Source organism: Bufo gargarizans, chromosome 7, assembly GCF_014858855.1.
Source record: "Bufo gargarizans isolate SCDJY-AF-19 chromosome 7, ASM1485885v1, whole genome shotgun sequence".
Classification (NCBI taxonomy): Eukaryota; Metazoa; Chordata; class Amphibia; order Anura; family Bufonidae; genus Bufo; species Bufo gargarizans.
In genome coordinates, this window is record NC_058086.1 from 114,896,653 (window position 1) to 114,923,261 (window position 26,609).

The window sequence follows — 26,609 nt, forward strand, 5'->3', positions numbered from 1 at the left end:
GCTTACCTTAGAGTTATAAATTGCTAATGAGCCGTTGTTGAACTGCTTAAACCGTTTATTATACAGAATATCATGCCCTTTCTTGTTCCACTGAATTTTAGGAATTGGATTTCCTTTTACTATGCAGTTTAAAATAATATTGCCACCCAAAGGCACAGTCAGATTAACATGGTGGGGCCCAATAAGAACAGGAGACTCTAAGTAAATAAAAAATATACAAAGTAATAAACAGATATATCTGTAAAAAGAGTCATGTGCGATTTTTTTTTTACATTTTCGTGTTACCGTTTTTTGTGACATTTTCTTTTGTTCAAATTTTTTATGTTTTTTTTTCTCCCTATAGAACAGTGTATTGGAAAAATGCTTGAAAAAATACCATAGTCAGATCGTGCTGCAGTTGTAAAAAAAAAATTGACATCCTAAAAACACAAAATTGGCACAAAAATCAGCATATGGGCTTATTCATGCGACCATATGTATTTTGCAGTCCGCAAAGAACAGATGATGTCTGTGTTACATCCTTTTTTTTGCGGATCCATTGTAGCAATGCCTGTTCTTTTCCGCAAAATAGACAAGACAAGGATATGTTTTATTTTTTTGTGGAATGGACTTGCTTTCATACGGATAAGGAATGTACACTTTCCGTGAATGAATGGTTCCACCTACGGGCTGCAAAAAAAAACAGACACTGACAAAAAACATGTTTGTGTGCATGAGCCTTAAGCCAAACTTGTTTTTGATAAGTCCAATCTCTCTGGATGCACCCCTTCACAGCTATGTGACTACTTACTGCTACTGGGGTTAGACCGTCGTGAGACAGGTTAGTTTTACCCTACTGATGATCGTGTTGTTGCAATACTTTCTACTTCTTGCCACATCCACCCAAATACGAATATAACTGATAAATATAATCTCTTTTATGCACATCAGTTTAAATTGATCAAATACTGTATATATTTTGTGCCAACTCTCTAAAGTTCCAGTGGACATTTCTAGCTTGTGGCAACACCGTGGTGCAATGTCTCGTCCCATATGTCCCAGTGAAATTTCTACTAGTCCCTGATTTTCAGCAGAACCGGGGTTAGTACTATGGTTGGCTACTTTCACACTGGTTTCGGTTTCCATTTGTGAGATTCGTTCAGGGATCTCAGAAGCGGTCCAAAACAGATCAGTGCCCTTAATGCATTCTTAATAGCTAAGGATCCGCTCAGAAGGCATCAGTTTGGCTCAGTTTGGCTCTGTTCCGCCTCCATTCCACTTTGGAGGCGGACAGCAAAACGCTGCAAGCAGCATTTTGATGTCCATCTGACAAAACTGAGCCAAATGGATCCGTTTTCACTGACACAATCTGGCACAATAGAAAACGGATCTGTCCCCCATTGATTTTCAATGGTGTTCAAGATGGATCTGTTTTGGCTATGTTAAAAATAATACAAACGGATCCGTTCTGAATGGATGCATGCGGTTGTATTATCTGAACGGATCCGCACCAAACGTGAGTGTGAAAGTAGCCTTAGTTAGCTTATTGCTTTCAATTTGTGATAATGTCTATTGTTGCTGAGCCCTGTAAAAATATAGCATACATTTAATAAAAATGTGAGATTACCTCTCACAAACACAAATACTGTAGTGTTGACTGATGACACCGTGTTTTCTGCTATGCAGGTATATGCACCATCTTGCTCTTTTAGAATCCTTTCAATTACCAAATCATTCATAAGGTTATTTCCAGGTTGTGCTATAGGAAAAAAAATGGTATATCATAGAATGCATGTTTTTACATTTAGTTTTGATGCCTCTTGCAGTCCCATCACACAAGCAGCTATGTTGTCTCACATGGTGACATTGTATGACTAAAGGGTGCTGGTGTAGATTTAAGTCTGTTGCACGTCCTACTGGAGGATGCGCCAAACTTACATACATAACTTTGGAGCTTCCTCCATTAGTACAGAGGGACTTAAGACTTAATAAATGGCCCCTGATATGTTTTTTTTTTTTTTTTTTTTTTAAACAGACCCCCATGTCTGTCCATGGAATGTGTCTGTTATTAAACCTTATCCTAATTCAAGAGTAAGTCGTGGAACTGCAAAATTATACATAGCCCGTGGACAATATTGACAATAATTCTGAAAAATGGGCAGAAGCATTTTTCTAATTCTGAATAACACCTTTAAACGACAAGAAATGCAATGAAATTTGCAGGCAGCAGGTAATGGAGCAGAAGGAGCTGAGCAGAATTGATTTACATATGTATTGTATTGTATTGTGAAAAGATTTAGTAAAACTTGTGCTTTATACATTTAAAGGGTTTTTCTAACAGTTTTTTTTTTTACTGATGACCTATCCTCTGGATAGGTCATCAGTATCTGATTGATGGGGTTCCAACCCTTGCTGATTAGCTGTTTGAGAAGGCAGCAGCGCTCTCAGTAATGCCACGACCTTCTCAAAGATTCCCCTAGGCCGTGTGATGTCACGTTCATCAGTCACATGTAGTGTTGAGCGAGCATGCTCAGCCGAACTGCTGTTAGGCTCGAGCATCGCTATGCTCGGCACATGGCGGTACTCAGCCGAGTGCCGCATGTGCTTGAGCGCCATGCTCGAATCTCCTGCCTGCACATTTCACAGGCTGCTATGCAGCCAATAAATGTGCAAGTAAGTACTGCCCTCGCTGTAATGCCAGTAGCCATGTTGGCTACTGCCATTACAGTGACTGGGTGGCCGGAACAAGTCATTGGGTGCTATATAGCACCCGATGACGCATGTTCGGCTCATATGTAGTCAGGGAGAGCTGCGCTTCGGAAGGGACAGAGGGTGTAGGGAGTCTGATCGCAATCAATTCACTGATAGCAATTTTAAGGACTATTGTGTGTGGTGGCAGGCTGGCAGTATTTCATAGATATAGTACAATTTTATTTCCCCAGCATTTTCAATACTTTTTATATAGAGGGTGTCTGCAGTGACTACTGACATCTGTCCAATACCTTTCGGTGTGTCAGGACCAGAAATTGGAGAAATATAAGTTAAAATTAATATATTTTTTCAATCATTTTCAGTAATTTTCATATAGAGGGTTTCTGAAGTGACTAGTGACATCTGTCCAATACCTTCTGTGTGTCAGGGCCGGAGATTGGGAAAATATAAGTTAAAATTCATATATTTTTTCAATCATTTTCAGTAATTTTCATATAGAGGGTTTCTGCAGTGACTAGTGACATCTGTCCAATACCTTCTGTGAGTCAGGACCAGATATTGGAGAAATATCACTGAAAAATACTTTATTTTTTGCACCATTTTAAATAATTTTCATATAGAGGGTGTCTGCAGTAACTAGTGACATCTGTCCAATACCTTCTGTGTGTAAGGGCCAGAGATTGGAGAAATATAAGTTAAAATTAATATATTTTTTCCATCATTTTAAATCATTTTCATATAGAGGGTGTCTGCAGTGACTAGTGACATCTGTCCAATACCTTGTGTGTGTCAGGGCCAAAGATTGGAGAAATATAATTGAAATCTATTTTGCTTTTTCCATACTGTGCTTGCTGTGAACTGTGACATCCGTGCCACATCTTGTTTGTTAAGGGCTCTTTCACATCTGCGTTCTCTTCTTCCGGCATAGAGTTACGTCGTCGGGGCTCTATGCCGGAAGAATCCTGATCAGTTTTATCCTAATGCATTCTGAATGGAGAGAAATCCGTTCAGGATGCATCAGGATGTCTTCCGTTCCGGAACGGAACGTTTTTTGGCCGCAGCAAATAGCGCAGCATGCTGCGCTTTTTGCTCCGGCCAAAAATCCGGAACACTTGCCGCAAGGCCGGATCCGGAATGAATGCCCATTGAAAGGCATTGATCCAGATCCGGCCTTAAGCTAAATTTCGTTTGGGCGCATTGTCGGATGCGACATTTAGCTTTTTCTCAATGGTTACCATGGCTACCGGGACGCTAAAGTCCTGGCAGCCATGGTAAAGTGAAGTGGGGAGCGGGGAGCAGCATACTTACCATCCGTGCGGCTCCCGGGGCGCTCCAGAGTGACGTCAGGGCGCCCCAAGCGCATGGATGACGTGATCGCATGGATCACATGATCCATGCGCATGGGGCGCTCTGACGTCATTCTGGAGCGCCCCGGGAGCCGCACGGACTGTAAGTATACCGCTCCCCCGCTCCCCACTACTACTATGGCAACCAGGACTTTAATAGCGTCCTGGGTGCCATAGTAACACTGAAAGCATTTTGAAGACAGATCCGTCTTCAAATGCTTTCAGTACACTTGCGTTTTTCCGGATCCGGCGTGTAATTCCGGCAAGTGGAGTACACGCCGGATCCGGACAACGCAAGTGTGAAAGAGGCCTAAGCGTGCATGTAACATTTAATATGCGCAAGGCGAACAGTAAGGGACAGAGAAGTGGCAGTGATGCTGATGGTTCACGCAGAGGCTGCAGCCCTGGGCGAGGTGAAACTGTGCCTACTGCCAGAGCACAAGAAAAACAATCATCCACGATACCTAGCTTTATGTGCCAGTTTGCAGGGCGTCGCAGGACAAAACTCTTGAAGTCAGACCAGTTTGACCAGGTGGTCGGTTGGATTGCAGCAGATAATGCTTCCAGTCGGTTAAGTCCACCCTGTCTTCCACCAAGTCCAGTCTCCGTAACCAAGAGTCTGGTTAACAGAATCCTCTCCCTGATCCTCCTTCCTCCCACCATGGAGAGTCTGGCTAAACAAGTGATCCCACACTCGGAAATTCCTAGGAGCTCTTTTCATTGTCATTACTTGATTTGGCCCTCTCGCCAAGCACGCTTGAAGAGGGACATCTCGTGCCTTGATTCCCAACCTCTTGAGCATCCACAGTCACAAGAACATGATGGTGGGGAATGGCAATTAGTGTTTAATGATGTGGATGATGATGAGACACAGTTGCCAATGAGTCAACTGCAATTACTGTCTCAAGAGATTGATGAAGAGGATGAGACACAGTTGTCAATCACTGAGGTTGTGGTTAGGTCAACAAATCAAGAGGATGATCAGAGTGAGGAAGTGGAAGAGGAGGTGGTGGACGATGAGGTCACTGACCCAACCTGGGAAGGTAGAAAGCCGAGCGAGGACAGCAATACAGAAGGGGAACAATCTGCAGCACCGCAATAGTCTTGCAGTGGGGTGGCAAAAGAGAGAAGGCGGGCCACACCAAACAGGCCCACAACTGTTCCACGGAGCACAACCTTGCGTAAATCTCCCTTGCCAAGGGGTAGGTGTTCCGCAGTATGGCGCTTTTTGAGGAAAGTGCGGATGACAAAAGAATAGTAGTTTGCAACCTGTACCACACCAAAATGAGCCGGGGCATGAACACTAGCAACCTCATCACCACCAGCATGATCCGCCACATGGCATCCAAGCACCGTAATAATAAGTGGGACAAACTCCTGGGTCCACAATCTGTGTCTGCGGGTCACACCACTTTTCCCCTATGGTACGCGCTGGCCAATCCCCTGTCGAAGGCGCAGGCGAGGATGCCTCTCGCCCTGAACCTGGACCTTTGCAAGCACCATCAGCGACCACATCCACTTCCCTGTCCCAGCACTGCGTCCAAATGTCATTACCCCAGGCATTTGAACACAAGCGCAAATACCCAGCCACCCACCCACAGGCCATAGAACTAAATGCACACCTTTCAAAATTACTGGCCATGGAAATCTTGTGGACACTGAGGCCTTTCGCAGCCTGATGTCAGCGGCCGTCCCGCAGTACACTGACCCCAGTCGCCACTATTTTTTGATGTGTGCCATACCCGCCTTACACCAAAACGCGCCCTCACCAACGCATTTACTGGGAAGTTCCACTTAACCATGGACACATGGACAAGTGCATTTGGCCCCAGGGATGACACAGGTGCTACCAACACCAGGATTACGGGCCCTAATTCCATCAGGGTTTCTGCCAGCACCTATGTTAGTGGCTCCAACCCCCACTTCTGCTTCTCCGCCTCCTCCTCCACTTCCACCTCCGAATTACCCGCGTGTAGCACCAGTCAGCCATCAGCTGGTAGCTGGAAGTAGTGTAGCACTACAGTTGGGAAGCGTCAACAGGCTGAAGCTGATATGCTTAGGGGACAAACAGCACACCGCCGCAGAGCTGTTGCAGGGGATAAGGGACCAGACTGAGCTGTGGCTCTCGCCACTCAACCTACAACAAGGCATGGTTGTATTTGATAATGGCCGTAACTTGGTGGCGGCATTGGAGTTCAGCAAGCTCACGCACATTACATGCCTAGCCCACATCTTAAACTTAGTGGTTCAGCGGTTTCTCAAAACCTACGTCAATTTGCCTGAGCTACTGGTGAAGGTTTCCCATTTCCGCAAGTCGTCAATAGCTTCAGCCGGTCTATCAACACTGCAGCAGCGCTTGAAACTGCCATCTGCGAGCACGCGCTGGAACTCCACGTTCCACATGTTGGGCAGGCTTTGTGAGCAGCAGAGAGCAGTAGGGGAATACCAGCTGCAACATGGTCGTTGGCTTTCCAGTCTGCTTCCACTAATCAGAAGCGAGGTGTGGGCATGGATGTCTGACATCTTTGAGGTTTTAAGAAACTTTGAGGAATCAACACAGATGCGAGCGGCGATAACGCTATTATCAGTGTCACCATCCCACTTCTGTGTCTACTCAAATGCTCGCTGCTCACAATTAAGGATGACGCTTTGCATGTGGAAGAGGTGAAAATGGGGGAAGAAGACGTTACACAGGGTGATAACCAGACCACCCTCTGTCCGTCATCTCAGAGCGAATTGGACGATGAAGAGGAGGCGCATGAGCAGGAGCCTCCGCTACAGAGGGTAGGACTAATGGAAGTTTAATTCCATCTGTTCAGCATGGGTGGGCAGAAGAGGGGAAAGAGGATGAGGAGATTGAAAGTGATCCTCCTGATGATGACAGCGAAGTCTTGCCTATTGGTACTCTGACACACATGGCTGACTTCATAGTAGGCTGCCTTTCTCGCGACCCGCGCCATATACACATTTTAAGCAACACCGATTAATGGGTGTTCACCCTTATCGACCCCCGCTACAAAAAGAACTTCTCATCTCTCATTCCCCAGTAGGAGAGGACGAGCAAAACGGTGCAATACCAGAAGGTCCTTGTTCCTTTGCCAACCGAGGAGGGGAGACAAGGGGAACACACAGATGTTCCAACAGAGGCAGGGCAACTCTCTTCAAGGCCTGGGACAGTTTTATGACACCCCGCCGGCACCCTCACCCTGATGCACGGCCTAGTGTCACAAGGAGGGAAACATTTTGGAAGGTGGTGAAGGAGTATGTAGCAGACCGTGTGAGCATCCTCAGTGATCCCTTAGTGCCTTACAACTACTGGGTGTCCAAGCTGGACACATGGCACAAACTGGCGCTCTACGCCTTGGAGGTGCTGGCCTGCCCTGGCATCACAACAGATAAGCGTATCCGCTTATCATCTAAAAATGCTGACAGGTTGACTCTTATAAAAATGAACAAGGCCTGGATTGCCCCAGACTTCTCGACTCAACCAGGGGAAAGCGGATGAACAAAGGCACTTTAAATATGTTGTTTAATGTACTGAATACACTGTATTCCCATTCCACCACAAAAAAGGGTATATGGTTAAATCTTCCTTTTCTCATCCTCCTCCTCCTCTTCCATCATATCAACATGCTTATTCGTCGCATTAAATTTTCTACAGGGTCAGCTCAACTGCAGACCCTCGCATATAATGTTTTACAGGGTCAGCTCAACTGCAGGCCCTCGCATATAATGTTTTACAGGGTCAGCTCAACTGCAGGCCCTCCAATATAATGTTTTAGAGGGTCGCTCAACTGCAGGCCCTCACATATAATGTTTTACAGGGTCATCTCAACTGCAGGCCCTCGCATATAATGTTTAACAGGGTCATCTCAACTGCAGGCCCTCGCATATAATGTTTTAAAGGGTCATCTCACCTTCTGATTACGACAGCAAAGTCTTGCCTGTTGGTACTCGGGCACACATGGCTGACTTCATGTTAGGCTGCCTTTCCCATGGCCCGTGCGTTATATGCATTTTAGACAACACGGATTACTGGTTGTTCACCCTTCTTGACCCCCGCTACAAATAGAACTTCTCATCTCTCATTCATCTGGTGGGGAGGAAAAGCAAAACGGTGCTATACTAGAAGGTCCTTGTTGAAAAATTGCTCCAAAGTTGATAGGGCAGACATCAGAATGGATCGTCGCTGTCACGGGGACATACGATCGCCTAGAAGCTATCTAGAGTCAACAAAGCAGCAGCAGGCCCTCACCTACACTCCATTCTCAGTAGCCAAGAGTCTGGTCAACACAATCCTCACCATGATGGCACACTGGGTGAACGTTGTGGAGGCCGGGAGCAAGTTGGCTGCTGGCACCAGACTTGCCCTCCAATAGATCCTCATTAATGGAAAGTGTACTCATTCCAATAACAGGTCCGCTTAGAAGTGCTGCATTGTTATTTATCGTCACTACCTCCCCGAGTCTGGAGTAGATATTTGCTGCATGCCTGCTGCCTTCCTTGGATGCTTGTGCTTTAATAACTTGACCCACCCTCACTGGGTGGTTCACAATTAGGAAAAAAAGGGGCAAGGCAACAACAGCCAATCAGATTTCAGCCATTGACCTCCCTTGGATGTGGTAACCCTTTCTCAGGCTCCCTCTCCGGCATCGAACCCTGATTGCCCGTTACCCGTGATTGCCATGGTAGTTGCAGAAAAGAACATCGAAAGTTGATAGGGCAGACATCCGTATGGATTTTCGCCATCACAGGGATGTGCAATCGCCCTGAGGTTAACTAGAGTCACCAATGCGGCAGCAGGCCCTCGCCCCTAATGTTTTAGATGGTCACATCAGCAGGCCCTCGTCCATAATGTTTTAGATGGTCAGCTCAGCAGCAGACCCTCACCCATAATGATTTAGAGGGTCACCAGCAGGCCTTCACCCATAATGTTTTAGATGGTTAGCTCAGCACTGGGCACTCGCCCCTAATGTTTTAGAGGGTCAGCTCAGAAGCAGACTCTCACCCCTAATGTTTTAGATGGCCAGATCAGCAGCAGGCCCTCGCCCCTTATGTTTTAGAGGGTCAGCTCAGCAGCAGACCCTCACCCCTAATGTTTTAGATGGTCAGATCAGCAACAAGCCCTCGCCCCTAATGTTTTAGAGGGTCACCAGCAGGACTGTGCTCTTACTGTTTTTGAGGTTCACCAGCAGGCCATCAATCATAATTTTTCAAGGGTGTGTATGATGCCCTCCTTCATGCGAAACAAAGGGTGTTTTTGAGTGCCGTTTCCTTGTAATTTTTGGCAGCCCTTTCACTTAGTGCATAGGCTTTATAAGTGTAGGAGTCCTAATACCTATTGTACCACAATGTGAATGAGCCCTCCATTATGTGATATACAGGTTGTATCGGAGTACCTATTCCTTGTAATTTTTGGCAGCACTTGCACTTTATATACAAGTAAATGTACAGAAAAGAATATGTCTGTAAAAGTCAGGGCTCCAGATGGCGACCAAAATGATCGTAAATGCGACCTAAAATTGCTAAATGGCGACAAGACTTTGTAGTCTTGTCCCATTTGCGCCTAGACCCACCGCTTTCACATTAAACTGACATGGCACGCTCTGCTGTCAGCACGTGCCATGTTCTCCTCAACAGCACAGGTGAGAAGGAGGCAGTCCCTCCCCCCTGCACCGCTGCTGCCACCAATGGGCTGATAGCAGGGAGAAGGAGAGGAGGGGCTGTGGCCACTGTGCCACCAATGAATATTGTTTATGCTTAATACAAACGCAGGCTGCGGGTGCCGGGTATGGGATATGGGACAGCCTCTATGACTGCACACTGCGATCCGCCACTGCCGGTTAATAGAGGCGGATCGCAGCACTCAGTCATAGAGGCTGTGTGCCGGGTATGGGATATGTCCATCACCCACAGCCTGCGTTTGTATTAAGCATAAACGATATTCATTGGTGGCGCAGTGCACTGAACCCCTAACCCCAGTATTATAAATCAGAATCATTGGTGGCGCAGTGCGCCCCCCACAAGTATTATAAACATTGGTGGTGCAGTGCGCCCCCAACCCCCCAAGTATTATCATTAGTGGTGCAGTGCGCCCCCAACAACCCATCCCCCAAGTATTATCATTGGTGGCAGTGGCATTTCCGATTGGAGCCCCAGCAGTGTATTGCGGGGCTCCGATCGGTTACCATGGCAGCCAGGACGCTATTAAAGTCCTGACTGCCATAGTCGGCTCCTTGCTGCTGTGTGCACAGACCACAGAACACAGGGCAGCAGGGACAGTGTAAGATCCTATTCACCCTGATAAAACTCTATCAGGGTGAATAGGACAAGGGATGAAAGATCCCAGGTTCTAGCCCGTAGGGGGGTAAATAGGTATTAAATAAAAAGTAAAAAATAAATAAGAAAAAGGTTAAAAAAACAAACACCAAAATATTAAGTTTAAATCACCCCCTTGCCCAATTGTACATATAAAATATATTTAAAAAATTACATATCGCCACGCCCGAAAAAGTGGGAACTATTAAAATATTTAAAAATATCTCCTATGCAGTGAACTCCGTAACAGAAGAAGAAGAAAAAAACTTGCAATTTGCCATTTTTTTGTCACTTTGTCCCGACAAAAATTAAGGTTAGGACTGTTCTATTATGTTCCAGACGTTCCATAAAATCTGGAAGGCATGTGGCTTTTTGGGTGTTTTATTTTTTCACATGGTATCGAGTATCGCAATACTTTTTTATGTTTTTTTGGCTCCTAAATTTTTCAGGCTCCTTGATATATTTTTTAGTCTGGAGCCCTGAAAGTGGCGTACTACTCGGACAACATGGTTCCCAGCAGCGACCTGGGAGTCCAAGATGCATTGAGACATCCTTCCCATGCTGTTCCCGAACCATTTTGGCGGTGTTTCCATCAATTTCTGACCTTTTCCTATGAACCCGGCACCCTCCTTTCTTCAGAGCAGGGGGTGCCTGGTTTAATGCTCTGGATTCTCCCATTGACTTCCATTATATCCCGATCATCACTAGTCACATGGTCAAGGTGCAGCTCAGTCCCATTGAAGTGATCCGGGCTGAGCTGTGATACCAAGAACAGCCACTATACCATTTATGGCACTGTGCTTGTTGAGCTGAGAGAAGGCTGTGGATCTACCGATGCCTTCTCAAACAGCTGATCGGAGTGGGTCCCAGATGTTGGACCCCCACCAATTAGAAGTGACCTATCTAGAAGATAGGTCATGAATAAAAGCTGTCGGAAAATTCCTTTAAATTTCTGCTTCTTCTGAGCTCAGAGATATCTGTCCGTCACTGAAAGCTATACACGGGGGAGGTGTTATCAGTGATTGATAACATTCTCTAAGTGTGTATACAGAGATAGCTGTCAGTCACTGATACTTTTACATGTGAGAAAGAGCAGAGAAGTGAAAGCATTTTACCAAATCTTTCCCAACAAAACTATACATCAATCTGCTCAGCTCCTCTTGAACTATAACATGCTGTGGAGAGATTGCGCTGCATTGTGTAGTGACATATTCTCTTTAATTAGAAGGCAAATAAACACCCTGTAAACTAAAATTGTCATTGTCTCCTTTGTTTGTTACCTTGAAATAGAGTCAGCCTGGCCCCCCAGAGTACTAAAGGGTCTGGTGAAAGGGGTAAGTGTAACATGATTTCTTATGTTAGGCTATTGGATGGCTTGTCTAAGATTTTTAATTATCTTGGACAACCCCTATAATGAGATGGCTGGAGACTCTGCCCCAACGTGCACAGCAAAAGCTGAAAAGTGAAGAGTGCTAATTGTGAGGGCTCAGAGGAACATGAACACATAAAAAACTAAAATGCTGTTGAAACTTAAACAATAGATCATTTTCTGACGATAGACTCCTAAGACATACGTAGACAAGGCAAGTATATCAATACTGGTTATAGAAACATTTTACTCTACATGGAATACTTGAATCGTATGGGTCCTAGAGGCATCTCATATATTAAATAATAAAGCTGCATGTTAATGTACAGCTTAAGTCAACAGTTGACTTACCTGCTATGATTTTTTCTTTGTGAGCCCATGTTATCTTGGGAAAAGGGTTTCCTTTTGCTTTACATGATAGCCTTAACGTTTCTTCTTTATTTAATGACACATTTGAGGGCAGTTCAGTGAAAAATGGAGCATAGTGGATGACTAGGCTTACTGTATGCAAATCTTTCCCAACATCATTAATAGCAGTACATGTATAATTACCAGCATCTTTGTTCTATATGAAACAGAGAGAAGCACACAATAAGCCTCCATCTATAAACCAGGCATACTTCTGTTTAATACATCCGCCATCTGCAATCTAATAGATACAGCAGCAGCTTTTATAATCCACCTCATGAAACTACCTACCTACTAAAACTGCTACCTCTACAACTATCATTATTACTAAAACTACCATCGCTGCTACTAATAATACCAAGGCTGGGGCTTCACAGCAACATGTGTCACATGACAGCAAGTCACAAAAAAGTCTCATGACAAAAAACACGTGTGATTTGCCCACAACTTGCTGTCGCAGGACTATTTTCGACGTATGATTTGGTAAATCCCTGGTAAATTGCGTTTCACCTGCAACTTAAAGTAAAATCCATGGACTAAAAGCCGCATGAGACTTGCAACCGTGACACAAAACCCATCAGTTTCTGCAACTGTCATATCACAGTCTGTCTCGTCTAGCGATGACACACCATTGACAATCATTAAATGGTTACACATGTTGCCGTGTAACCCTAGCCTAAAATTACAGTACCGCCTCTATTACCATCACTTCTAAAACTACCACCTCTGCTACTATTACTACTATAACTACCATCTCTGCAAATATTAATATGAGAACTACCACCTTTGCTATTGTAACTACTAACTCTAGTACTATTACTACTAAAACTACCACCTCTGCTACTATTGCTACCATAACAAGGCAGACATAGCAGAGCTGGAGAGGGTTCAGAGAAGGGCAACTAAAGTAATAACTGGAATGGGTGGACTACAGATTACCAAAATTAGGGTTGTTCAGTTTAGAAAAAAAGACGACTGAGGGGCGATCTAATAACGATGTATAAATATATCAGGGGTCAGTACAGAGATCTCTCCCATCATCTATTTATACCCAGGACTGTGACTGTGACGAGGGGACATCCTCTGCGTCTGGAGGAAAGAAGGTTTGTACACAAACATAGAAGAGGATTCTTTACAGTAAGAGCAGTGAGACTATGGAACTCTCTGCCTGAGGAGGAGGTGATGGTGAGTACAATAACGGAATTCAAGAGGGGCCTGGATGTATTTCTGGAGCTTAATAATATTACAGGCTATAGCTACTGTACTAGAGAGGGGTCGTTGATCCAGAGAGTTATTCTGATTGCCTGATTGGAGTTGGGAAGGAATTTTTTTACCTCAGTTTTTTTTTGCCTTCCTCTGGATCAGCTTGCAGGATAACAGGGCGAACTAGATGGACAAATGTCTTTTTCAGCCTTATAAACCATGTTACTAACTACTATTCTGCTATTGTTGCTACTATAACTACTAGGGGTGAGCGAATTGACTTTGGATTCTTCATCCGAAGTTGATTCGCATAAAATTTTGTTTGAATACTGTACGGAGAGAGCGTTCCGTACAGTATTAGAATGTATTTGATCAGATGAGCTAAAGTTATTACTTTGCAAAGTCTTGCGAGTCTTCAGGTAATAACTTTGGAAATTAATTTCTACTGTAAAAAGCCCTGCTACCGAACTCAGGTTCGGTTCCAGGTGGTACTTTGGAACCGAACCCGAGTTTGGTAGCAAGGTTTTTATCATTACCGTTATCTTAGTCATGTTTGGGAAAAGGGGGCAGTTTCACCTTACAGTGTCAGCCTGGCATCACTCATCACACATATTACAACCAATATATTTTTATTTATGAACTTGCAAAAAATACAATTACCTCAACATTGTGCAAAACCAATTCCCCAGATGCCAGCACCTCATGTTTGCCAGTTGTATCTACCATTGGTACATTGTTCTTTTCCCAGGATATTGTTGGTGTTGGAATTCCATGTGCTGTACAGGGAATGGTAACTTGGACACTATGTGTCACAGCATAGTCTTTAACATTTTTGATAATCTGGGGTGGAACTGAAAATGAAAAAGATGGCCAGGTGAAAAGGAAATCAATAAATAAAGCTTCTTTTTAATGGGAATGTAAATGCACTGAAAAAGCTTCCTGAGTGAAGTTCTACAATTTGTTGTGGTGCTTCGAAGCTCAACGTTTGCTCATCAGCTTTTGGCTTTTCCTTTACATTAATGGTACCAGTACAGAGTACTGCTTTGAATATGTTAAGATGTATAAATCCCTTTTTATTAGGTCTATGACATGTCTTTATGACTTTGTAGGTGTCATTTACTATACTGAAATACGCCTAAAATAGGCATATTTCAGACGCAGATGGCGCTATCTGTGATTGGCACCGCTCACGCCAGGTCTAAAATTGTGGGCGGGGAAGGTCCATCTCATTCATGCCCTTATGTGTTCTGAGGTAACATACCACTGACTCATTTAAAGGGGTTGTCAGGGTTCAGAGCTGAACCCGGACACATTCCTTTTTTCACCCAGGCAGCCCCTCTGACATAAACATCGGAGAATATCATGCTCTGATGCTCTCCTTTGCCCTGTGTTGAATCTCACAGGGCAAAGGCTTTTTTTTTTTAGATCTGGTGATGTACCAGGCTCTCCATAAGGATTGCTGGGCCTAGGCTTCAGCCCAGCAGTGATCCTGGTGACGTCACCTGCTCTAATGGGCGTGCTTTAGTGCTTCCCTAGCCTATAAAATGTCTAGCTCAGCGCTGAAGCCCACACATCAGAGCCAGTGACGTCACCGGGAACAATGCTGGGCAGAAGCCTCCGCCTAGCAGTGTCTTATGGTAAATAAAAAAGCCCTTGCCCTGCGTGATACAGCACAGGGCAAAGGAGAGCATCGGAGCATGAAATGTTCCAATGCTTACATATATCAGAAAGGCTGCCTGGATGAAAATGTGGGCATGTCCGGGTTTATCTCTGAACCCGGACAACCTCTTTAAGACCTTAAATTTGCTGCAATGTAGAAAATATGCAGTGACCACAAATAACAAAAAGACTTTTCAATGTATTGATAAGGAACACATTAATAGTAAGGCTGTTAACAGCCTGCATTTGTGGGAGGGGCGTCTGGCTATTTATCCCCCCACCTGCCGCTCAGCCAGGCGCCCGAGCCTCACGCATTCCTGCGGTATCGCGCTCCCTCCCCTCTGATCCGAGACCTTCCTTCCGGTTTCTGCGCACACGCATCGCCGGCGGCTGAACCATCAACCTCCTCTCCAGCCTTCCAGGTAATCGAGACACAGCTGGCTCCGACATAGCTGTGCCTCACGTCTGGGCTCCTGCCCCCTGGTGGTACAAGTCAGGTGCCGCTCTCCCCCAGCCTAGTTCCGCTCGCTGGATTCCGGCAGCAGGGCCGGTGAGCTGCATCCTGGTTCACTATTTTGCCGGTCACGTGCCGCGCAATTGGGGGTGCTAAGCAAGTTTCACTATGGGTAGACAGTGTGGTGCTCACATTTCGCCACCCATGCACTCTCCTTATTTTTTGTTTTCTACAAATTTTCAGCACAAGTAATTTTGGCATTGTTCTGGTTCTGTGATGCAGGCAGCGCGCCCACTTTTTCGCTCGTGACCTCTGCCAGCTTGCTCAGGGGCCCTGCAGAGCTATGGTTCCCTCCGTGGGCTCTCACCGGATTAGCTAGGGGTCACAGCACCCGTCCTTAAAATCATGTGCCCTTTTGATATGCGGTGCACAATCCCAAAAAAATAAAAAAAAAAAGAAGGGGGGGGGGGGGGATAAAATTCCATCAATCAGGGGGGGGGGGGGAGGGGGATCGATTCTCAACAGTCAGTCCGCCCTCGTCGCTGCCTCAGCATCACATTGCCAGAATTTGCGCCGTGAAGTGGGTGATACGTTACTGTTCATTTTTTTCTATCTCACTCTGCTTCAGTCTCCGGATCCTCCCACATTGTCGGGGTCCTCTGGATCATCCGGGGTTTCAGTGCCTTGTGGTTCACCCAGGGTGTCACGTCCCTGGTTCGGCTAGGTTGTCACTGTCCCTGGATCGCCCAGGTTTTCCATGTTCCTGGATCGCCCAGGTTGTCAGTGTTCCTGGATCGCCCAGGTTGTCAGTGTTCCTGGATCGCCCAGGTTGTCAGTGTTCCTGGATCGCCCAGGTTGTCAGTGTTCCTGGATCGCCCGGGTTGTCAGTGTTCCTGGATCGCCCGGGTTGTCAGTGTTCCTGGATCGCCCGGGTTGTCTGTGTTCCTGGATCGCCCAGGTTGTCAGTGTCCCTGGATCGCCCGGGTTGTCAGGGTCCCTGGATCGCCCAGGTTGTCAGGGTCCCTGGATCGCCCAGGTTGTCAGGGTCCCTGGATCGCCCAGGTTGTCAGGGTCCCTGGATCGCCCAGGTTGTCAGTGTCCCTGGATCGCCCGGGTTGTCAGGGTCCCTGGATCGCCCGGGTTGTCAGTGTCCCTGGATCGTCCAGGTTGTCAGTGTCCCTGGATCGTCCAGGTTGTCAGTGTCCCTGGATCGTCCCGGTTGTCAGTGTCCCTGGATCGCCCAGGTTGTCAGTGTTCCTGGATCGCCCAGGTTGTCAGTGTCCCTGGATCGCCCAGGTTGTCAGTGTCCCTGGATCGCCCGTTGTCAGTGTCCCTGGATCGCCCAGGTTGTCAGTGTCCCTGGATCGCCCAGGTTGTCAGTGTCCCTGGATCGCCCAGGTTGTCAGTGTCCCTGGATCGCCCAGGTTGTCAGTGTCCCTGGATCGCCCAGGTTGTCAGTGTCCCTGGATCGCCCAGGTTGTCAGTGTCCCTGGATCGCCCAGGTTGTCAGTGTCCCTGGATCGCCCAGGTTGTCAGGGTCCCTGGATCGCCCAGGTTGTCAGGGTCCCTGGTTCGCCCAGGTGGTCTGTGTCCCTGGTTCACCCAGGTGGTCAGGGTCCCTGGATCGCCCAGGTGGTCAGGGTCCCTGGATCGCCAAGGTTGTCAGGGTCCCTGGATCGCCCAGGTTGTCAGGGTCCCTGGATCGCCCAGGTTGTCAGGGTCCCTGGATCGCCAAGGTTGTCAGGGTCCCTGGATCGCCCAGGTTGTCAGGGTCCCTGGATCGCCCAGGTTGTCAGGGTCCCTGGATCGCCCAGGTTGTCAGCGTCCCTGGATCGCCCAGGTGGTCAGCGTCCCTGGTTCGCCCAGGTGGTCCGCGTCCCTGGTTCGCCCAGGTGGTCAGCGTCCCTGGATCGCCCAGGTTGTCTGTGTTCCTGGATCGCCCAGGTTGTCAGTGTTCCTGGGTCGCCCAGGTTGTCAGTGTTCCTGGATCGCCCAGGTTGTCAGTGTCCCTGGATCGCCCAGGTTGTCAGTGTCCCTGGATCGCCCAGATTGTCAGGGTCCCTGGATCGCTGTCCCTGTAAATTGTTCAGGGATCTTTCTTCGTCATTGGATGGTAATCCTTTTGGGCCCTTCACTAGCCTGATTTTGAAAGCGGCCATGTATCTCACCTTTTATGGATTCCTCCGGCCTGGTGAGGTCCTGGCGGGTCCAAATCGCCATAACCATCCTCTGATGCAGCATCGGTTATGGGGCCAGGGCCATTACACTCCCCTGCTACCTTCCACCAAAACCATTCAGACGGGACCCCCTTCCGAGGTTAAATTCTATCCCACGTTGAACGATTGGTGCCCAGTTCAGGTGCTGCATCAACTGCTAGCCCTCATCCAAGGTTCATCACCAGATAGCCCGCTCCTGCCACACGCAGGCAAGCCTCAGCACCCTCAGTTTATATCTTTCATCCGTGCCCTCGCCCAGGGTCTAGGCTATGACCCCAAGGTAATTTCGGGCCACTCATGTCGCTAGGGGCAGCCTTCGCTGCTCCTCGGCATCAGGTGCCAGCTCATGTCATCCGGTCCATGGGGCGGTGGCGGTCCTCCTGCTTTACTAGGGATATGCCCAGTCCTCAAGATATCTCGTGCCTTTCGATCACTGGCTTTGTAGTTTGCAATAAAGTGTTGTACCTAACTGATGTTTTTTGCCCCCTTTTTTTCACTGGTGTACCCGCGCCCGTGGCTCCCGGCACAATTCAGCCACTATGTTCAGGGCAGGTTTCTCTGCGTGCGCCGGCGTTGTCCTAGCCCTGACCATAAACACAATATGGCTGATCCATGGCAATCCTTTAAACTATACAAATATTGAACAAGGATCTGCTGAATATACATTTAGTGTCCCACTAGGTATGGGTGGGCACTACACAAGGGTCAATTGGTGTGCGCGTTACTCCTACTCACAAGGAACAGAAATGTCATATTTAATTCTGCATTTAATGTATGTTTTAATGTGTTGTTAGATGCAATGTACCCCTGTCTAATGCAGCAGCAGGCCTAGTTGGGTGTAGTTAGACATCCCAGACACTAGAGGGAGATAGGGAGCCCCTAGTATAAATGTCCAGGCCCAGACAGGGAAAGTGAGTGCAGAGTCAGGAGTCTGAGAAGACACAGGTTAAGAAGCCTGCTCCTGACATGCAGCTGGATAGCCCTGGCTGCTAGTGATGTCCAGGAGGCTGTTGAGAAACTCCAGCCTGCCTGAGAACAAGAGAGCCTAAGTTAGCTCTGAAGAGATAGCCCAGTTGCAGGATTCAACCTCCTGGGAGAAACCAACAGTTACCCACCTGATAGGAGGAGGCGACCCAGGGTAAGCAAAGTGACCCTGATAGGCAGAGAACCTTGAGAAATCATAGCAAGCAGTATAATACCTGAGGAAGAAAGTAACCAAGGACAGTGTACAGTGATTCTGGGAAAAGTACAGCCTGCTGCTGAGTGCTTGTGGAATTTACCCTCAGTGTAACTTGCATGACTATTGCCTGCCATATTTGTGAATAAGCCCCTTTTGTGGAACTGTAATATCAAGACTGTGCTACACCTGCTGTACAAAGTTGGATTGTTCAGTAAAGTTGCGTTTTGGTTCACTATATACTTGTGTACCTTCATCATTCCAACCACCAACCGGCGTGCCACCGTCCAAAGGCACTGGCGTCACGAATACCACAGGGACCTTGCCCCAGGCACACAAAATACCTGTAACATCCAGGGCACCTCAACTACCATCAGGCCTGGTCCCTCTCTACAGAGCGTGCCCCAGAGGAACTGTGTCTACCTCTCCTTCACTGCCACGCGCCTGCCCAGGGTTCCTCCAATATAGTGAGTACCCTCGATTGCCCATAACTGTGACCTCACTTCGTCATACCCTGCAGGTCTGGCGTGTTGCATACATATTGAACAATGTGAACATTTTGGTTCACACTAATTAATTGCTGGTCATCATATGGTTTTCATACTTACTCCGCACAGTTAGGGTCATGTTAGAACTGTCATAGCCGGCTATGTTTTCTGCTTTACATGTGTATTGGCCTGCATCATCAGGCTGAACAAAGGCTATTTGTAAAGCACCGTTGCTGATTATTCTCTGTCCAGAAAGGGGGCTTCCATCTTTAAACCAACTGATCTCAGGTTCAGGGTTTCCATCGGCCTCGCAGAGCATTGTTAAAGATTCATCCACAGAGACAGAGTACTCTTTATGATGTGGTTTTATTGCTGGTGGCTCTAGAAATTTACATACAATCATCATTACTAATACCTGCATTAGAGACTTTAAAAACGCAGCATAAAATAAACTATTATATGAAGCAATCGTAGGGTACTTTCACACTTGCGCTAAACTTTTCCGGTATTGAGTTCCATCCAAGATCAGTTTTATCCTAATGTATTCTGAATGGAGAGAAATCTGTTCAGGATGCATCAGGATGTCTTCAGTTCAGTCACTGTACTGTCCAAAACTCTGGAATACTTGCCGAAATGTGTTAATGCCGGATCCGGCCCCAAGTGTTCCAGAAAAACGGATCCGGTTTTGCGATCTGTGGATGCGCAGACCTTTAAAAATGTGAAAAAAAAAAAGATAAATATTGCATCCGATTTTCCGGATGACAGCCGGAGAGATGAATTCGGTATTGAAATGCATTTGTGAGACGGATCCGGATCCATCTACAAATGGTGTCCGTTTGCCTACGCAACAGAACTGCCTGCCGTAATCCAGCAACGCAAGTGTAAAAGTACCCTTACATAGTTACTTAGTTATTACGGTTGAAAAAAAAGACATAGGTCAATCAAGTTAAACCAATGGATAGGTGGGGATGTGAATCCCAGAATGAAGTAATACTCTACACATTTTCATAAGCATTAATGTCATTTACTTTTAAGAATTAATCTAAACCCTTTTGAAAACTGTCCCCTGTTCCTGCTGTGACCACGTCCTGAGGAAGTCTATTCCACAGATTCACAGTCCTTACAGTAAAGAAGTTTTGACGCTTCTGGAGACTGAACTTTTTCTTCTCCAGTCGGATGCAGTGCCCATTGTCTTTTGAGGGCATTTTACATGGAACTGTTTTTCACCGTATTTTTTTAGTATGGTCCATTTATATATTTGTATAAATTAATCATGTCCCCCCTTAGACGTCTCTTCTCAAGACTAAATAAATGTACAGTATTTTTCGCTTTATAAGACACACCCAATGCTAAGGGGCACTATTTTTCATCAGACCTCATATCACCCCACTCAGACCTCATATCAGCCAACTCAGAGCCTTATCAGACCCCCATCAGGCCTCAGATTAGCCGATCAGACCCCCATCAGACCTAATTTTAGCCCATCAGACCCCAGATTAGCCCATCAGTACCTCCAGACCTCATATTAGCCCATCAGTACCCCCAGACCTCAGATTAGCCCATCAGTACCCCCAGACCTCAGATTAACCCATTAGTACCCCTAGACCTCAGATCAGCCCATTAGTACCCCCATCAGACCTCAGATCAGACTAAAATAAAAAATCATCTTACCTGTCTTGTGCCGCGGCTCCTCTTCAGCTGTTGCACTCCCAACTTCACGGCCTGGGCTGCAAAGTCACATGACTGGGTGCAGCGTCAGGTCATAGTGCGCAGACTATGTCCTTACGCTGTACGTGGTCAGGACAGTGCAGCGCAGGCCGGGAAGATGGGAGCACGACAGCTGAAGAGGAGCAGCGGCGCAGACCAAGGAGGGTAAGTATAAACTGCACTTGCGGCGCTTCACTCCCTGCTCCTAATACATACTAGTGAGCGCCTATATAATGGAAGCGCTCACTAGTATTCGTTTTATAAGACGCACTGACATTTCCCCCCCCCCCCACACTTTTTTGGGGGAAAAGTGCTTCTTATAAAGCGAAAAATATGGTAATTCTTTTAATCTTTCTTCATAACTAAGACCCTCCATTCCCCTTATCAGTTTATCGCTCTCCTCTGTACTTTTTCCAGCTGCAGAGCGTCCTTTCTATGGACTGGTATCCAGAACTCAATTTCATATTTCAGATGAGGCCGCACCAACGCTTTGTAAAGTGGTAATATTACATCCGTGCCCCGCAAGTCCATACCTCATTTAATACATGACAATATCCTGGTGGCCTTAGAAGCAGCTGATTGACATTGTATGCTGTTATTTAATCTACCATCTACAAGGACACCCAAATCCTTCTCTATAAGTGACTCTCCCAGTGTTACATCACCTAGACATATGATGCACAGAGATTACTACTACCAAGATGCATAACTTTACATTTATCCACATTGAACCTCATTTGCCAAGTTGATGCCCAATCACTCAGAGTGTTCAAGTCAACTTGTATTTTATGGACATCTTCCATAGATTGCACAGTTCTACACAGCTTAGTGCAGTGATGGCTAACCTTGGCACTCCAGCTGTGGTAAAACTACAGCTGGAGTGCCAAGGTTAGCCATCACTGGCTTAGTGTCATCTGCAAAAATAAAAATTTTGCTATTAATCCCATCCTCAATATCATTAATAAATAAATTAAATAATAGGGGACCCAGCACTGAACATTGGGGTACACCACTTATAACCCGGGACTATTCTGAATAGGAATCATTGACCACTCTCTGGACATAGTCCTTCAACCAGTTTTCGATCCAATTACTTTCCAAGCCTATAGACCTTACTTTACCAATTAAACATCTATGAGGGACAGTATCAAAAGCCTTTGAAAAATCCAGAAACACTACATCCATAGCCGTCCCTCTGTCCAGGCTACTACTCACCTCCTTATAAAAACAAATCAGGTTAGTCTGACAACTTCTGCCCTTGGTAAATCTATGTTATTTATCACTTACAGTATAATATTATTTGCACATTTTATGTCACATACTCCGTTATATAGTCCCGTAAGAGTAATTCAAACACTTTTCCCATGACAGAAGTTAAACTAACTGGTCTATAATTACCTGTGAAGGACCTAGATTTTTTTTGAAAATGGGCACCACATTTGCCTTGTGCCAATCTCTTGGCACTGTACCAGTACATAGAGAGTCTTTAAAAATTATAAACAGGGGCACATCAATGATTGAACTGAGCTCTTTAAGCACTCTTGGGTGTAATCCATCTGGACCCGGAGCCTTGTTCACATTTACCGTATTTAATTTAGCTCGAACTGTATCTACAGTTAGACAATTGAGTACTCTATTGGATGTACTAACAGCCCCAGCACCACAGGTATCAGCTCCTTTTTCTTCTTTTGTATATTAGGAGCTAAAAAAACATTTATTAACTCTGTATTTTCCTTATCTTCAGTAACTAACGCCCCTTTGCCATTATTTACAGAATCCTACCTGCTCAGACCTTGTTTTTTTAACGTTTATATACTTAAAGAATTTTTTGAGATTTGTTTTCCCCTCTTTTGCCACCTGATGTTCGTTTTGTATTTTTGCAAGTTTTATCTCTTTTTTTTACAGATTTTGTTAAAGGGCTTCTGTCACCCCACTAAAGTGATTTTTTTTTTTGGGCTAGTCAAATTAGGTATATTGTGATATATGACAATATAATTGTGTTACTTACTTTGATCCAGCAGTTTCTGCAAAAAACGAAGTTTTAATATATGTAAATTCGGTCTCTACCAGCAAGTAGGGCGTCTACTTGCTGGTAGCTGCTGCAGAAATCCGCCCCCTCGTCGTGTTGATTGACAGGGCCAGCCGGGATCTCCTCCTCCGGCCAGCCCTGTCGGCATTTCAAAAATCGCGCGCCTGTGTGGATTCGGCGCAGGCGCTCTGAGATGAGGAGGCTCGTCTCCTCAGAACTCCCTCAGTGCGCCTGCGCCGATGACATCACCGAAATAGAAGACGTCATCGGCGCAGGCACACTGAGGGAGTGCTGAGGAGACGAGCCTCCTCATCTCAGAGCGCCTGCGCCGAATCCACACAGGCGCGCGATTTTTGAAATACTGACAGGGCTGGCCGGAGGAGGAGATCCCGGCTGGCCCTGTCAATCAACACGACGAGGGGGCGGATTTCTGCAGCAGCTACCAGCAAGTAGGCGCCCTACTTGCTGGTAGAGACCGAATTTACATATATTAAAACTTTGTTTTTTGCAGAAACTGCTGGATCAAAGTAAGTAACACAATTATATTGTCATATATCACAATATAACTAATTTGACTAGCCCAAAAAAAAAAATCACTTTAGTGGGGTGACAGAAGCCCTTTAAGACGTTTGTAAACAAAAAAAAAAAAAAATTGTATAAAAAAAAATAAGTGATACTTATCTCACTGATCCCCACAGCTCCTGTTACGGCACTTCCTGGGTTAAAGCTGGTTTCTATTTGCTGGTCCTTCTCGACATACAGGAAGTTACTGCTCAGCCAATCACAAGTGGAGGCGGCAGACCGCTTCAGCTAGTGAGTAACTGTGTCAAGAGGCACCAGGAAGCAGAGACCACCAGGGGCCAGGAAGCATCAGAACAGGAGTGACAGAGGATCCATGAGTAGTGATGAGCGGCAGGGACAATATTCAAATTTGCAATATTTTGCGAATATTTGGTAGAATATTCATCACATATTAGCAAATTCGAGATTATTTTCTTAATTGCGAAAAGCGACAATGTAATATTAGCATAATGCGCTTGAAATACAGGCGTGGGTCACTATAGCTAAATTTTTCAAGCTGCTAGAAGTTTCCCGAGACTGGAAATAATAGTTGGCACGGCAGAACATTACAATAGCTTTATATGCAGATAGAGTGCTCCAATATATTCACGATTGCAAAATCGGCACTAATGATGTGAATATTTTGGCGCAATACGTGCAACTTCACATTTGAACAGGTCTGACTATTTATTATTGATTGGTGCACTAAGTATTGTTGTGAACTTGTGACATCGCAGCACTATGTATGTATGTAGCATGTCTGTATGGACAGCACAACGATCAGCTAGACTATATCACTATCTAACCTACACAGACTATCTCCCACTAACTATCTGTAAGATATATATATATATATATATATATATATATGCTAACTAACTAACTATCTAAAGAAAGCACAGAGCACAGCAATAACACTGCTGTCTCTCTCAGATCTTCAAAATACTGGAGTCAAGGGCTGCTGGGGAGGTTCTTATATAGTAAGGGGTAGGCAACTTTTCTATTGGTTGCTAGGGATGTTGCTAAGCTCAGACAAAGACATTGCAGCCTTCTCATTGGCCCACAAGCAAGAAAGGAGGTAACTGATGAAAAAAAACGAGAATATTCGAAATTACGAATATACTGTATATCGCTATATTCTAAGTATTTGCGAATTCTCAAAGTGCCGATATTCGTGATTAATATTCGCAATTCGAATATTCGCACCCAACACTATCCATGAGGTGAGTATCAAAATTTACAGGATACACAACAACTTTAAGGTTGCTGTTTATTGGCAAACAAATGAAAAAAATGGTTTGGTGTTAAACAGGCAGGAAGTGCTCAAACCCACATGCAGTTGTGCATATATAAACAGGGTAACAAATCCTGCACTTGTGGCCCATTGCTAATGACGATCCCCAGCAAAAATGCATACAGTGGAGGATGCCCGCAGCGGACCACAAGTACCATAATAAACATCCTACACAAGATAGCAATTATATGGATGTGATAATCAATATAACAATATAGTAATAGCACAAGTGCAGGATTTGCTCCCCTGTTTATATATGCACAACTGCATGTGGGTTTGAGCACTTCCTGCCTGTTTAACACCACACCATTTTTTTCATTTGTTTGCATATAGAGATGCCTGGAGGTGTATAAACTCCAATTTAAATGAGCCTGTTTTCCATCTACAGGCTACATTTAGGTGCACCTGTGAGGCCTGGGCCATATCAGTCAGTCTTGAGTGGGACTCGAAGACTCCTCCCTCCTCCGATTGCTAGCATGGTTACATGCTGGAGGTAAGTGGTGAGTTGTCTGTGACCTCACACTCCTGTAATTTGCCTACTGGCTCCTGGTATTGCCCATACGGCTTAGGTAGGTGAGTGTTAGGACCCGAGCTACTTGAGAAACCTTGGCGCGGTGCTCGGGCTCAGACATGTCCTCCTAGTAGGACATGTTGGCTAATCTCTAGATTGTATCATCAGTTTGAGGGCTTAGTAAGTCTGCAGAGTGCACCTGTCTCTGCTATTATTATATTGCTGTTTATTGGCGCTGGCAGTTTCTGTAAGAAATACAGATATTTTTTGAAATGTATAGGTAAATAATATAAGCCAAAAATTGTATTGGTATCCTGTATGTATGCAAGGTTTTCAGCAACTTTCTGTTAATTAGTGTTTTCACTTGTCTTCTCAAAGCCAGTATCAATAGGTACTGTCTATCTGGACAAAGGCTCATTAACACATCAAAGGCAGCAAACAGTTGTCAACTGCCTAAAGAATGTGTGACAGTTGTCCAGTAGGTGTTACAATGGCTAGTGGGGCAGGTAAATGCTCGACAGTCTGGCTACTTCAATCAATCTTCAAGATTTAACTGGAAATTGCTAGAAAACCATAAAGAGCAACCAATCCGATGAGTCCAAGCCACATTCTAGAATATGCTAGAACTGGTTGTTAAGTATATAAAACACCAGGATTTGAGACTGGAGAAAGAGAAGAGGAAGAAAGGAGGAAAATACTCAAATGGAAGAAGAGAGAAGAAAGAGAACAGAAAAAAGCACAGGCAGATAAGTGACATAGTTGGAAACTGGAAGGGCCAGATGAAGATGTTTAGGCTGAGAGACCTAAACAGACCTATGTATGGTAAATTACCATATACTGTAGAGCTAGAGTAATTTGTTGTTTAGTTACTCAAGGGTCTTAGGAGTAATTTTTATATTGTAGTTTTATTGTAACTATTCAAAGAACAGAAAAGATTCCAGCTCCACGTGCAATTTCTTTTATTAAGATTCCATAAAATCAGACATCAACGGCAGACAAAGTACCGTGACGCGTTTCGGGCTACTTCATCTTTCGCCCTTCATCAAGACCTTCATGAAGGGCGAAAGATGAAGTAGCCTGAAACGCGTCACAGTACTTTGCCGTTGATGTCTGATTTTATGGACTCTTAATAAAATAAATTGCACGTGGAGCTGGAATCTTCTCTGTTCTTTGGATTT

The 26,609-nt window shown here is 45.5% G+C and overlaps 1 protein-coding gene across 1 annotated transcript in view; it reads right to left on the minus strand.

The window, feature by feature from the left end:
* The window catches only part of HMCN1 (hemicentin 1), a 655,003-nt gene that overhangs the window by 134,250 nt on the left and 494,144 nt on the right, over positions 1 to 26,609 (minus strand). Inside the window, 5 exon segments of the mRNA XM_044300627.1 lie at positions 7 to 197; positions 1,607 to 1,738; positions 12,076 to 12,289; positions 13,996 to 14,186; positions 19,450 to 19,710. Coding sequence (XP_044156562.1) covers positions 7 to 197; positions 1,607 to 1,738; positions 12,076 to 12,289; positions 13,996 to 14,186; positions 19,450 to 19,710 — 989 coding nt within the window.